The sequence below is a fragment of the Dendrobium catenatum genome, unplaced genomic scaffold (assembly GCF_001605985.2).
Source record: "Dendrobium catenatum unplaced genomic scaffold, ASM160598v2 fragScaff_scaffold_1472, whole genome shotgun sequence".
In the NCBI taxonomy this organism is placed as follows: domain Eukaryota; kingdom Viridiplantae; phylum Streptophyta; class Magnoliopsida; order Asparagales; family Orchidaceae; genus Dendrobium; species Dendrobium catenatum.
Window position 1 is genome coordinate 260,115 of NW_021319934.1, and position 13,114 is coordinate 273,228.

General features: G+C 33.8%; 1 protein-coding gene across 2 annotated transcripts; it reads left to right on the forward strand.

Moving 5' to 3' along the window:
• Positions 1-1,423: 1,423 nt before the first annotated feature.
• On the forward strand, positions 1,424-7,291 carry LOC110116428 (probable glutathione S-transferase GSTF1). 2 transcript variants are annotated; one of them, XM_020849985.2, is made up of 4 exons: positions 1,424-1,639; positions 1,787-1,835; positions 6,658-6,945; positions 7,034-7,291. In XM_020849985.2, exons 1-4 carry the CDS (start codon positions 1,493-1,495, stop codon positions 7,042-7,044), a joined length of 495 nt encoding a protein of 164 aa, XP_020705644.1. In that variant the 5' UTR covers positions 1,424-1,492; the 3' UTR covers positions 7,045-7,291. The 2 variants fall into 2 exon arrangements, with proteins under 2 accessions (XP_020705644.1, XP_020705643.1); XM_020849984.2 differs by having other exon boundaries at positions 6,658-7,291.
• Positions 7,292-13,114: the final 5,823 nt, after the last annotated feature.

Consider the following 13,114-nt stretch of genomic DNA (forward strand, 5'->3'; position numbering starts at 1 on the left):
GGAAACCGTTTGGTAACTCAAATTGTGATTCGAACTTTTCAATAGCACTTTAGGTCCTTGATTCAGACTCATTTGGGCTCGGATTGAGTCGAATTTGGTGTCGTTGGGTTTGTATTTCTGAGACACTAAGTTTGAATAAAAGTTTACTGAAATCGGAGTTCGGATGATCCCAATTTTAATTTCGGAAGTTTCCAACTTGATTTTGCATCGAGATTCGTGTTCGATCAAGATATTTTTTTTGCGGACGTATCAAGACTAATAGTTTCTTTGTTAAAAGTTTATTCTTTTTACTAAGGGGCTGTTTGATTAGATTACTTTAGTGTGTAAAGTATTCATAATGCAGGAGTTTTACAAATTGTGATGTTTGATTGAAATACAAAATGATGTAAATTATAACAAATGTAAAGTGAAGTAATTTATTTTGATTGTAAACCAAACTCCTATGATTTTTTATTGAAATCTATTTACACCATAAGCTTTCTTGATTGCCACCCACTGTTGTCCATCGCCTCTACCGCCGGCCCACCACCCGCTGCAATCATTGCTATTGTCGGTGGCCACCAACGCTAGCCATCTACTGCCACCCAGTCGAAGCCGCTTGCCCATCGGCCACCTTCACCGGTTGTCCCCATTGAGTACTTTACTATATATTAATTATTTCTAATCAAATAAAAAATAACAATAATATGCATTTACTTTACATTTATCTAAATAATTCTAAATTATTTTTTTTATATTGCATTATTTTTTCAACCAATCAAAAAGAATGATCATGTGTTTTGAGTGCACACTTTATAACATAAATTTCATATAAAATAAAAAGTACACTTTCATAAAATAAAGAGCTCATATGAATCCATCTTATTATTAAAATAAGAAAAAAAAAATCTGTCAAGTGCCAACGCTAATCAAATCCCATAGATTTTGCACTCATATGCCTGCAATAAAGAAATTATAGAAAATGTTGATTTTAATTTCATTTATTTTGAATTAAAAAATAATTTTTATTGAGTTTTAAAAACTATAAATTTAAAATTAATATTAATGCATACTTAAATAAACTAAATGAACATTTTATTATTTTAAGCAATCAAATGATTTATTTAAAAAAATTTAGGGGGTTTTACATACATACCACTTTATTTTATACTATTTACATATTTAACACTCAAAACATTAATATTACATGACTACCACCCATAGAACAAATTTGGGGCATGGAATGAAATATTAAAGTTTATAGGATTGTATGAATGATATAAATGAATTATAGGAGTGGTATATTTGATATTAAAGTTGTATATGGGTGGTAGAAATGTAATATTAATGTTTTAAGTATTAGATAGATAAATAGCATAAAATAAAATGGTATGTATGTAAACTTCTCAAAAATGTATATTTAAATCCGAGGGCTTTAAAAATGCTGCAGAAGCTCAACTGTCTTCCTTGTCCCCGTTGCCCTTCTCAGGAGGAGTAATTGACCAAGAGGGAAATGGCGGTGACGGTGTACGGCCCTTCATATTCGACTGCCACGGCGCGTGTGATTGCTTGCCTTGAAGTTTATGGCGTGGAGTACCGACAGGTTCCTGTCGACCTCGTCGCCGCTGAGCACAAGCAGCAAGCTGTTCTCTACGGTAACGTAAGCATTCCGCCACTGCTTTATTTCATCGGCTACACCAAAGAGGGTTTATCTGTTTTTTTTTTTTTTTTTTTTTTTTTTTTTTTTTTTTTTTTTTTAATTTCTGGTTGTATTCACCGATGGCGATTCTTTCTTTCTCCATTGCAGCCCTTCGGCCAGGTTCCGGTGTTTGAAGACGGCGACCTCAAGCTCTTTGGTGAGCTCGTTTAATCCTCTAATGCCCTTTTTTTTTTCGTTTTATTGTGAAGTCAGTTAATTTAAAGTTCTGTTTCTTATTATCTTGGAAAAAAATACTCAGAAGCACTGCAGAGAAGTCACAATGTTAGAAAACCGGCAGTGCAGAAATTTGTAAAAAAATATACTAAGATTTGGGAAGAATCTGTTGTTTCGGTTTGAAACTTTTGAAATATTAATTGAACTAAAAGATTGAAATTTTGAAATAAGTAGCTAGGATTTTTTGTTGTTTCTTAAAACATCTTTTTTAATTATTTTTTAAAGAAGCAAGTAAGCCATCCCAATCGAATTGTAATCATATTTACTCTATGTCATGCCAAAATAATTTTAAAATTTAGCTGGCTCAGAATTTACCAAATTCTATCAAGGCTTCGTTAGGGAAAGCTTTTTTATTACTTCTTAAAACAGTTTTCTAATATAAAAATTAAAAAATTTGTATTAAAAAGATGCTTTAAGAAGAAATAATAAAATCGTCCCAAATGAAGCCTAAGTTGAATTACAGCAAATAGCCCCTTCAAGTTCTTTTTAAGTAGGAAATAAGAATTTTAAGAATTTTCTTGTCACTTTTATTTTTGTTTGGTAAATTTTTTTTCAAAATTTATCATATCTTTTGTGTTTATTTTAAAAAGATGCCCCACAAAATTTTGAACGGTTGTTTTATCTGCTTTGCAAATCTTACTAATTTAAGTGATGGTGAAAAAAATTATGATACTCAATAATAAAAATGTGAAAAAATAATAATATATTGTAAAAAAAATATTTTCTTGATTATTATAATTAAAATAAGTATTTTGATAATCAGTAAGTCATACATATTAATGTTAAGACTAATCATATCAATTAATCTTGTTTACACATCATGCTATATTGTGAGAAGCTTTAAATTCAAATCATATTAATTAATAAATCTTATTGATGTATTGTAAGGACATTTTTTATGATTTAGGTTTTGTTTGGGATTGCGTTCTTACTGTTTCTTAAAGCAACTTTTTAGTATGATTTTTTTTTCTTTTTTTATTAAAAAAATGCTTTAAGAAGCGGTAAGAAAGTCATCCGCTATGATCTATGTTGCACCGATACACCTATTTATGAAGGCGTGCTGTATAAGATACACCGATACACGGATACGCCTCCGATACTCCACCGATACGTGTCGGATACGCCAAAGACGTATCCAATTAAAATACTATTTAATTTCAAAAGGACACGCGTATCCAATACACATGTCCATTGAAAAACAAAAAGAAATCCGAAAAAAAAAAAAGATGTGTCGTATTTACTTCCGCGGCTGTGAGCAAAGTTCTCTCATTTTCGAGATGGATTTGAGTCTCTTGATGATATGAGAATATTAGAAACTACTAATCTTTCACTTGATGAGCCTGAATTAAAAGCTATGATATTTATTGAAGATGATATAGAAGTTCAAAGACAAACCACAGAAGAAGCTAATCATATCATTCCTTCTATTGAATACTTGAAACTTTATGTGCTAGGCAATTTATGTTTATGCTTTTGTTGTTGTACTAGACATTTAATGCTTACTTATATTTTGATATTATAAGCTACAAGGCTACAAATGATGTTGTTGTCATTTTTTTTTGTAATTTAAAATATTATGCTTTGATTGCTTTCTTAATTTTTATGTATGATTTATAAATTATGATGCCGTGTCCGCGCCGTACCCGTATCATGTATTTTTAAGAATTGACGTGTCCCGTATCCGTATCGTGTCGTATCCGTGTCGCCGTATCCGTATCGGTGCAACATAGGCTATGACAAACCCAACCTATTTATTGACCCTGCTCTCACATGCATGCTTCTGTACTTTTGAGGAACATCATTTATGTCATCATAATATCGGACCTAAATTTTGGTGTTTGGTTGATGGAAAGAGTAGTTAGAAATTAGGAGCAGGCCATTGTGGCTCACAACATGCCATGTAAAGCGATCCTATGCCATATGAAGTACTGTATATGTTGCACGAGAGATTGCAAGAAATGGAGAAAAAAAGGCACAATTAGATGTAATGTTTAACATATTAGTTTCATTATTTTTTACACATCATCTCATGAGCAAAGTGAGTCATGGCTCTCTATTTCTATTTCAATATTAGATGTGGATGACTCGACACAATTGCTTACGTCGAGTTTTCCTATATCATAAGATTTCCATCAACAAAGATATGAGATTTAGAAGTTTTTAACTTCATATATTTGATCAAGCTAGTGTAATCAAGATTTGCATAGTTTTTTTTAATTTTAGATTATAGTTTTCTAAAAAACTAATACTTTTCCAAGATATTTATTGACATATTTTAAAATCCTTAGGACAATTATTTCTCCCAATTTTTTCATGTGTTGGCTAATTATATCAAACACAAAGAACATATCAGGTCTAGTCACAATCAAACATTTAAGCTTGCCAACCAAAAAGTCGATAGCAAGAAATGTCTTCAAAGAGTTTCTTATTCTTAAAGGTTTGCAGTATCCATAGGACGAAAAACTATTCTGAGCGGTCATCGGATCGTCCGGAGGCAAATCAGAGCACGTCACGTCATCTGGTACACAACAAAAAAAGTAACGTGGCGGGCTTTAATTTGCCTCCGAATATCGTCCGGTGACTGCATAGAATAATTTTTTTCCATAAGAGACAGTAGGCTTGCATCTAGAAAGTCTCATTTCTTCAAATAGGACTGTAGAATATTTTATTTGAGAGTTAGAGAGACTCTTTTTTCGGTGGATGCAAACTCAACAACAATAAAGTATTTTAGGTGCTATTGATCTTTGGTAACAAACATCTTATGATGATACTATTTTATTTTTAGTAATGCATAAAGCTTCATTCCTCATGAAAAGAATATTGTCAACGTACACAAAAAGAACATCATCTCAGAGGAAGAGTGTCGAATAAAAATTGAATGATTAGTATTATGACTTGTGTAATACAATATCAAAAAGTGCATTGTAGAATTTGTCAAATCAAGAACGAGGACTTTTATTTCAACCCACATATTATTCTCAAAAGCTTACATGGTTTGCTTTCTCCCTGAGCGACATATCTTGGAGTTTTCTCCACATAGATGGTTTTAGTCTGACCCACAAAGAGAAAAGTGTCGCTGACATCCATTTGAACATAATCAACTCTTGATTAATGACAACTTAAAGAAGGAAAATTGAATTTTGTGAAGCAATTGGGGAGAAATTCTTAAAATAGTTGATGGTATGATCTAGGTATATCATTTTGCCATCAATCGAGCATTATAGTTTTCAAAAGATCTATACGCATGAAATGGTTTAATCTCATAAAAATCCATTTCAATGTTCACATTGCATGCTTCTACTTAGGATCGAGCTGCGCCTTCTAATGCATCCTAAGAATAGAGATTGTAGATTGAGATGAGGCAAATAGGCTAAAGGAAGAGCATGGATGATCAAATGATATAATAAAGTGCATCAAATGGTTGATACAAGGGTGTTTATCTTTTCATAGAGCAATGGAAAGATGCACATTATTGGGTTTAGGTTCAGGTGAATGCTCAGCCGTAGTTGAAGTGATGGATTGAGTTCCTTCAACAGGAAACAATCATGGTTTGCGAGTATAAATCTTTAAGGGAGGAGAAGCATTGATCATGTCAATAAATGGTTGGGAATTACAAGGAGGAGCTAGAATAGGAATTGATGTGTGAGAGAAGGAAGGTTCGTATTAGAGGTAATGTTGGTAGAGAGTTATTTTATGGATCTATCATAACATTAATGGCTTTTTTGAGTACGAGAATACAACAATAACAACATCAAGCCTTTATCCCACTATATGAGGTCAGCTACATGAATCTTTTTTCCCTATTGTGTCATGTTAGATCATCTCCAGCCGAACTGCATACCACTGTATGTCGTCCGTCATTCGTTGCATTCGAACTCCAAATCTCACGCCATGTCAATATTGGCGTCGGACTATTCACCTATGCCAAAAAACTCTCGCTTGCGAATTTGGTGAAGAAGAGCTGGAAAGAGGAAAAAAGCACGCAAAAGAGTAGAGAGTTGGTTACCTTAACAGTAATCGAGTGAAATAGGAGAGAAATGAAGTTTGATTGGAGATTAATTAGCTATTTTGAAGTTTTACTGCATTTTAGAGTGTAAAATGATTTTTCGGTTAGAGGTGCCCTTAAGAGTCAAATTCTCATTTAAATCTAATAAAAAAAGTCATTTCTAATATTTTCAAATCAAATCTTTTTAGGTCTACCTCTACCTTTTTTAACATAAATCAAATATAATACATCTACTTTTCTAACCGGGTCGTTGGAAGCCTGCCGCCGCCGTTTTATATGACCAAACCATCTGAATGAGACTAGTGAAAAAAAGAGATGCAAATTGTCCAAGTTGAGAGTTTATCAGAACTTGTGTGAAGAGTAGACAAGACAAACATGACCAAAGACTCTAAGAGTACATAAAAATAATGATTGCGAGGAGAAAGAATAAAAACAAAATTTCATTTCCATTTCTTTTCTTTCATTTGTTTCAGAATCTTCAAACAAAACAAAACTTACTGTTGATGCCTCATTGATCATTGCCACCATGGGGTTCTAGTGCTTTAGCTTTCAGCATTCGATATAAGGCTTCATTTGGGATGATTTTCTTCCTGCTTATTAAAACATCTTTTTAGTATAAAAATTAAAAATTTTGTGCTAAAAAGCCGCTTTAAGAAGCAACAACAAAATTGTCCCCAACAAAACCTAAATCTGTATAAATTCACTTTTCCATCTGAATAATGCTCATTCAAACATACAGAATCCAGGGCAATCACTAGGTACATAGCAAAGAAGTACAAGCGCGCCAATGGCCCTGACCTCCTGAAGGAGGACAATCTGGAGGAGTCTACAATGGTGAACATATGGATGGAAGTGGAAGCACACCAGCTCGATAAAGCAGTCCAACCCATAATCTTCCAATTGCTCGTCGTGCCCGTTCTCCTCGGCGGCGCACCGGACCAGAAGATCGTCGAAAATTCAGTAAAAAACGTAGAGAAATTGCTCGATGTGTATGAGGCCAGGCTTTCTGAGAGCAAGTATCTGGCAGGTGATTTCTTCAGCTTGGCAGACCTAAACCACCTTCCATATCTACACTATCTGATAAATACGCCATACGCTTCTGCCATTACCTCCAGGCCACATGTGAAAGGTTGGTGGGAGGATTTGCTGTCAAGGCCGGCTTGCCAGAAGGTAACGGCTAATATGAAGCGGTAGAAGTTCAAAATTTGATGTTTTGTGTTGGACGGTAATAAGGTTTGGCGTTTGTGTTTGCGTATGCGTTTATGTTTGTGTTTGCGTTTGTGTTGTCTTTGGGGGGAATAAACAGCTAAGATTTTTATGTTTGTGTTGTTTGACATTAAATAAAGCTGTGATTGAATGTTCAGAACTAGCAATCAAAATCTCGCACTATGCTTAATTCCCTTAATATTAAGCCAGTTAAAAGATAAATGAATGGCAAATGATCAAGGAAATCAATTTAGCATGTACTATATATTTATAAGATATGTCACTCTGAAAAATATATAAATATGCTCTCCTCTTTACACGAAAGGCTCTTAGTTTGAGATTTAAGAGAGTTCAAAGGCTTGAAGAATTTTAGAGCTCCACTTGAACATTAGCGTCGATGGACCATTGCTCGTAACTTGACAACTCCCATTAGACTTTTGTCTATCGATCAATGTCATGAGACAGTCATCGGGCTATCAACAACAGATAATCATTGCCCAATAACCTTTCACTTGGTCATAATCATTCAGATGTCTTTCGCCCCATATCAATTCTGCGATATTTCTTTACCAACTATGAACTCTCATGTAATATTTGTCTTCAAATTAAGAGATGGACAAACATATGTAATCAATGCTTACATATTAGAATCATCTTAGATAAGGCTCAGCGATTTTTCCCCCTTTTAAGATTTTTCTCATAAAAAATCCAATGACACCATCCTCTTCTTATTAAACTTTTACAATGCAAGGCTAAGGCTTCGCTTGAGATGGCTTTCTTGCAGCTTCTTAAAGTAGTTTTCTAGTAAAAAATTCTAGAAAATTAAAATTTTTGTACTAAAAAACTGCTGTAAGAAGTCGTAAAAAAACCGTCTCTAATGAAACCTAAGATACAAAATTCTCTTACTCTATTATTATTATAAATTTTCTAATTCGTAATAATTCTTAATTTATTATACATCTTAATTTTGAATCACTAACACTGAATATCTAACCACATTATACCCTTTCAAAAATCAAAATACAGAAGCAATAGTTAATCTAATTTAATTACACCTTTAGTGATGCTCAAATTTTATTTAAAGTGTGGGCATTATATAAAAAATATTTTATTAATATTATGCCGATTCATAATACTATATCAAAATTTAATTATGATAAATTATAAAAAACCTCTAAATCTATTTTAAAAATAAGATAAAAATAAATAGTTAATTAATTTTATATTATTCTTGTTTTAAATAGTTTTTTAAAAAGATTAAATTAATTACATATAAATATTAATTATGATATTTTGACCTCATTTTTTTTCAATTGCGCCTCTTCGTTAAGTGAAATTATTCTGTGCGGTCACCGAACTGCGTTCAAGGTGAATAAGAATGCACCACATTATTTTTTGCAATGTATCACTAAATACAGAATAAAATAATATATTCTGATTGATCTCTGAATCATTCGATAACTGCACAAAATAATTTCTCCTTCATTAGTGATAAGATATGGAGCCCACATAATAGCCGCAACATTTGTGGGCCATCTTTATCACCCTCCTTTTCACAAACAATTAATAATGCCTTATCAATGGAGGCAAAAGTTGGTCTCAAAATTTATTGTGCTTTGTTTGTAGTTAGAAATAGTACAGTTAATAAATGCTGAAATTTTTTTTGGCAATATTTAAGTCAATTAAGGCTTTATTTGGCACCGCTTACTATGTTTTTTAAAATAATATTTTACTACAAAATTTTTAATTTTTTTAAAAAAAGTTGCTTTAAGAAACAATAAGAAAACGATCTCGTTTGGGATGACTTTTACGCTGCTTCGTAAAAAACTTTCTATTACAAAATTTTTATAAAAATGCTTTAAGAAACAACAAAAAAAAGCCGTCCCAAATAAAGCCCAAATTCATACAAGTTTGAAACACAGTTGCGAGATTTGAGAGATGCTAAACTTAAAAAGAAAAATGAATAATAATTACATTAATATATCAATGTATAAACTGTAACAGGATCAATAAAATGTATGAACAAACTAATTTTGAGCTAATCCAACATCGATCAAAATCAGCAGGTCAAGCACGAATATCCAGGGCACAAATATATAGTTGAGACGAGAGTGCAAAATCACAGGAAAATTTTTACATAGAAAACCCAAAAAGGGAAAATACATGAGGTCTTGCCCACGTGAAAAGATCCACTATATTGTGTAAGTTACAAAGATTGACTCGTCCCTTAGCATGGATATAGTAAAATTACAATAATTTGGGGAATCATCGAACTTCGTATGGGTACTTGGGAGATTATAATGACCGTGGCCGAATGATGCAAGTCGAAATAATGGCGGTGGTTAATGAAGGTTCGATGATAGTCAGTGATCAGACGGAGGTCCGATTGATAGTCGGTGGCTAGGTAGAGGCCTGACGGTGGTTAGCTGTCGGGTGGAGGTTCGTTTGTGGTGGTGCTTGGGCAGAACTCTAAGATCCTTGAAGCCTTAAAATTCTCTCTAATCTCCAACAAAATGTCTCCTTCATGAAAGGAATTGGGGTTTATTTATAGATTTTTGTGAGTGACATAAACCTTAAATATGAAGTAGATCAAGAGCAAATTCGAAGCACTCCATCAGATGACCCGTATTGATTCCCTCGATCTTAGATCATCTATTTGACATTTAAGTACTTTAATGATATTGAAATTGAGAGTTCATAGGTTTGTTGAATTCCTCTTGTCAAGCCGCTCGATTTGATTATAAACATACTATATTTTGATATTATTTGGTCATCCAATTAATACTTTTAAGCTTCCAAATGTGCTTTCGCTCCCTTGATTTCTGCCAATTTAGGCTCGGATTAGATCAATTTTGGTGTCATTGAATTTGTCTCCTTGATATGCTTAGTTTGATTATAAGTTTGCTGAAATTAGAGTTTGAATGATCTTAAATTTAATTTTAAAAGTTGTCAACTTGGAAGTGCTTCAATATTTGTGCTTGATCAAGGCAATTTTTGGCAACTACCAATTGCCCTCTATTTTCTGATGTTGAAGACCTTTTAATCCAAAAATATGTGTCTAAACCTTTCAAATTATAGAAGAGATAAAATTAAAATTTTAAAAAATTATTAAGCGCGGCCTCTCCTTGGATATCAATGAGGTCGAGGATCTCTCCTTTGGCCCTCAGGGTCATGAACCAAGTAAAATATCATTGAATATTATTAGAATTTGTTGAAATCAATGCATTGATCAGAGCAAAAAAAATATTAGAAAATTGAGCAACAAAACTTTAAAATTGCTATAATTTATTTGTAGAAGCTATGCTGGGCTTTGAAAAATATCAAAATTGAGTCTGAAATGTTGAAAATGATATTAGGGACCCCAAAATATGCACGAATTAGGTTGTATGGGCAAAAAATAAGGCCCAGACATGAATCAACGGTCGATCTTACAAACCGGCTGGCACTAGTCGCTGGTGACACAGCTCCAAGCACTTCAAATTCAAGTTCGTTTCTAGTTCGAGAGAAACTTGAATGTTGTCGACTGACTCATCGGATGATTTGTCAGAAGACTCAGAAGAATTTGGTAAGGTAGGGAAATTCTCGGTCTTTTACAATAGAAAGAGCTCCTCTCCCCCTACCGCGAGAAGACATTCTCCCCCCTCTGTATGATGGAGACGGGGTGGTAAGCTGTCGTTATCGGCTTCTTCTTATAAACAAACAATTCGGCGTCATCATAAAGACCCATTTCATTGATGGTGAAGGGATGCAGATCTCCATGAATGGAATATTCCTCACCATCACGGCCTCACGGGTGTCTTTAATGCATTAGTGCAAGGTGGAAGGCACCATACCATACTCATGGATCCATGGATGGTCTAAGAGTGTTCAAAAAGAAGTGTTGGCGTCAATGACATAAACTTCAGTTTTGAAAGTGCCAAGAAGAGTTGCGAGATGCTCTTCTTCTTCTTTCTTTCTCAATTCAATGTCAACCTGCGAAAGGAGCCATCCTCCCCCTCGCAAACCTCCACCTGCAGACCAAAACTCCTACTTGGGTAATAGCCTATGTGAATTCATAAATTATTACTTAATAAATTTATTTATATTTTTAATTATTTAAAAATAAAAAAAAATAACTATTTTGATTTTCTGCGTGAGCGTGGTTCGAACAGCGAAGTGCAATGTGAATTTTGGAATCTATGGAGTAGCCTTTGCCAAATGAACAATTATTATGTCCTCTGACCTGACGTAGAGGTACGTTCGGCCGTCAATAACATGTCGCCACGTGCTCTTACTCTTTACCGCGCGGCCCGACGACTTGACCCGGAGCGGAACCCGGGAATGCTATGTTCGCGATTTTCTCGGTATTGCTCGGTATTTGCTCGGTATTGCTTTGCAAAAACGAGAAATATCGCTATGTGAAGACCAAAACTATACAAATACCGAGTTGTACCATGTTTTTCTACAACTTGGTATTTGCTCAGGATTTGCTCGGTATTGCTAGGGATTTGCTCGGTATTGCTAGGTATTTGCTCGGTATTGCTAGAAAAAACTAGGTACAACTCGGTACAACTCAGTATTACCTCAGGATTTGCTCAGTATTGCTAAGGATTTGCTCGGTATTGCTAGGTATTTGCTCGGTATTGCTAGAAAAAACTAGGTACAACTCGGTACAACTCAGTATTTGCTAAGGATTTGCTCGGTATTGCTAAGGATTTGCTCGGTATTGCTAGGTATTTGCTCGGTATTGCTAGAAAAACTAGGTACAACTCGATATTTGCTCGATACAACTCAGTATTTGCTCGGTATTGCTAGGGATTTGCTCGGTATTGCTAGGTATTTGCTCGGTATTGCTAGAAAAAACTAGGTACAACTCGGTATTTGCTAGGTATTTGAAATATATCCAAAAGGTGATGGGATGTTGTTCGGCTCGTCAAGGATTTAAAAAAATGCACGCGCTAGAACCCAAAAAACAACGGGTCGGGTCGGCGACTTTTCGTCATGCTACGTGTCGCTAAAATATTGGTGGCGAACGTAGAGGAGCGTACGTTCACCGGACCAAATAAAAGTTCGAGGTGAGGCGCTCAAATTGGATTATTTTGATCCATTCTTGCATTTAGCTTTTAACTTTGCCTTCGCACGTGGAGGTGTCTCACTTTTTAAAAGGAATACTTTTCTATTATATGGATAGCTGTTAAATATCTTCTCTATCTTCAATAATCAATCTTTTGTTACCTGTGGCTCTATAGCTCCCTTGAGCAATGTGGGCTTCAATTTATGGAACATATGTAAATGTCTGCCATCTTCTGATTACTTGTGTCCTACCTGTCTATTTTGAGCATCACACATAGCCAATACACAATGCATATAATATAAAATTGAGTGAATTGAACAATGAGAAGAATAAAACACTATGTTCATTTTATTTTAGATTTAAAAGACAAGACACAACACATATAACTACTATGTTTCAAGAAAATCCTGACCACAAGTCAATGAAGTTTATGAACTCTCTCATCCTAATCTTTAATCTTTAGATATATTAATATTCACTTCATCATTATGTCTATTGATTTCTTTTTTATCCTAATATGTGCAATAATTTATTGTAATGTTTTGTCCTTGCACTTATATTTCATATTTTTTTATTATTTTATGATGGAGATAACTTCTATTAAGAAAAAAGCCTTCATTATTCAATTCAAAAACAAAAACATGATAGTCATGAAATTGAGAATAAAATATTTTTATCATAAGATATTTGAAAATTCATAAAAAAAAAAATAATCCCAAAATATTTTTAACAAAAATAGCTTCAATAATATATAATTGGAAGCAATGAATTTCATATTCCATGATGTGATTTATCTTACATGTATCAAATAATTCATTTAACATATTTCAATATTGCCATCGCATTGTTCACTCATACAAAAAATTTGGGTTACAGTATTTACCGAAGAAGCGTGCGAAGCAGGATAAAGATGGTTACCTTTGCAACGAGATGAAGA

Bases quoted from the DNA above. Each gene is read 5' to 3' on its own strand.
- LOC110116428 (XM_020849984.2), top strand. From the start codon at position 1,493: ATGGCGGTGACGGTGTACGGCCCTTCATATTCGACTGCCACGGCGCGT. The intron at 1,640-1,786 runs GTAAGCATTCCG...TCTCCATTGCAG, and splicing joins AAGCTGTTCTCTACGGTAAC to CCCTTCGGCCAGGTTCCGGT. The intron at 1,836-6,657 runs GTGAGCTCGTTT...TCAAACATACAG, and splicing joins CGGCGACCTCAAGCTCTTTG to AATCCAGGGCAATCACTAGG.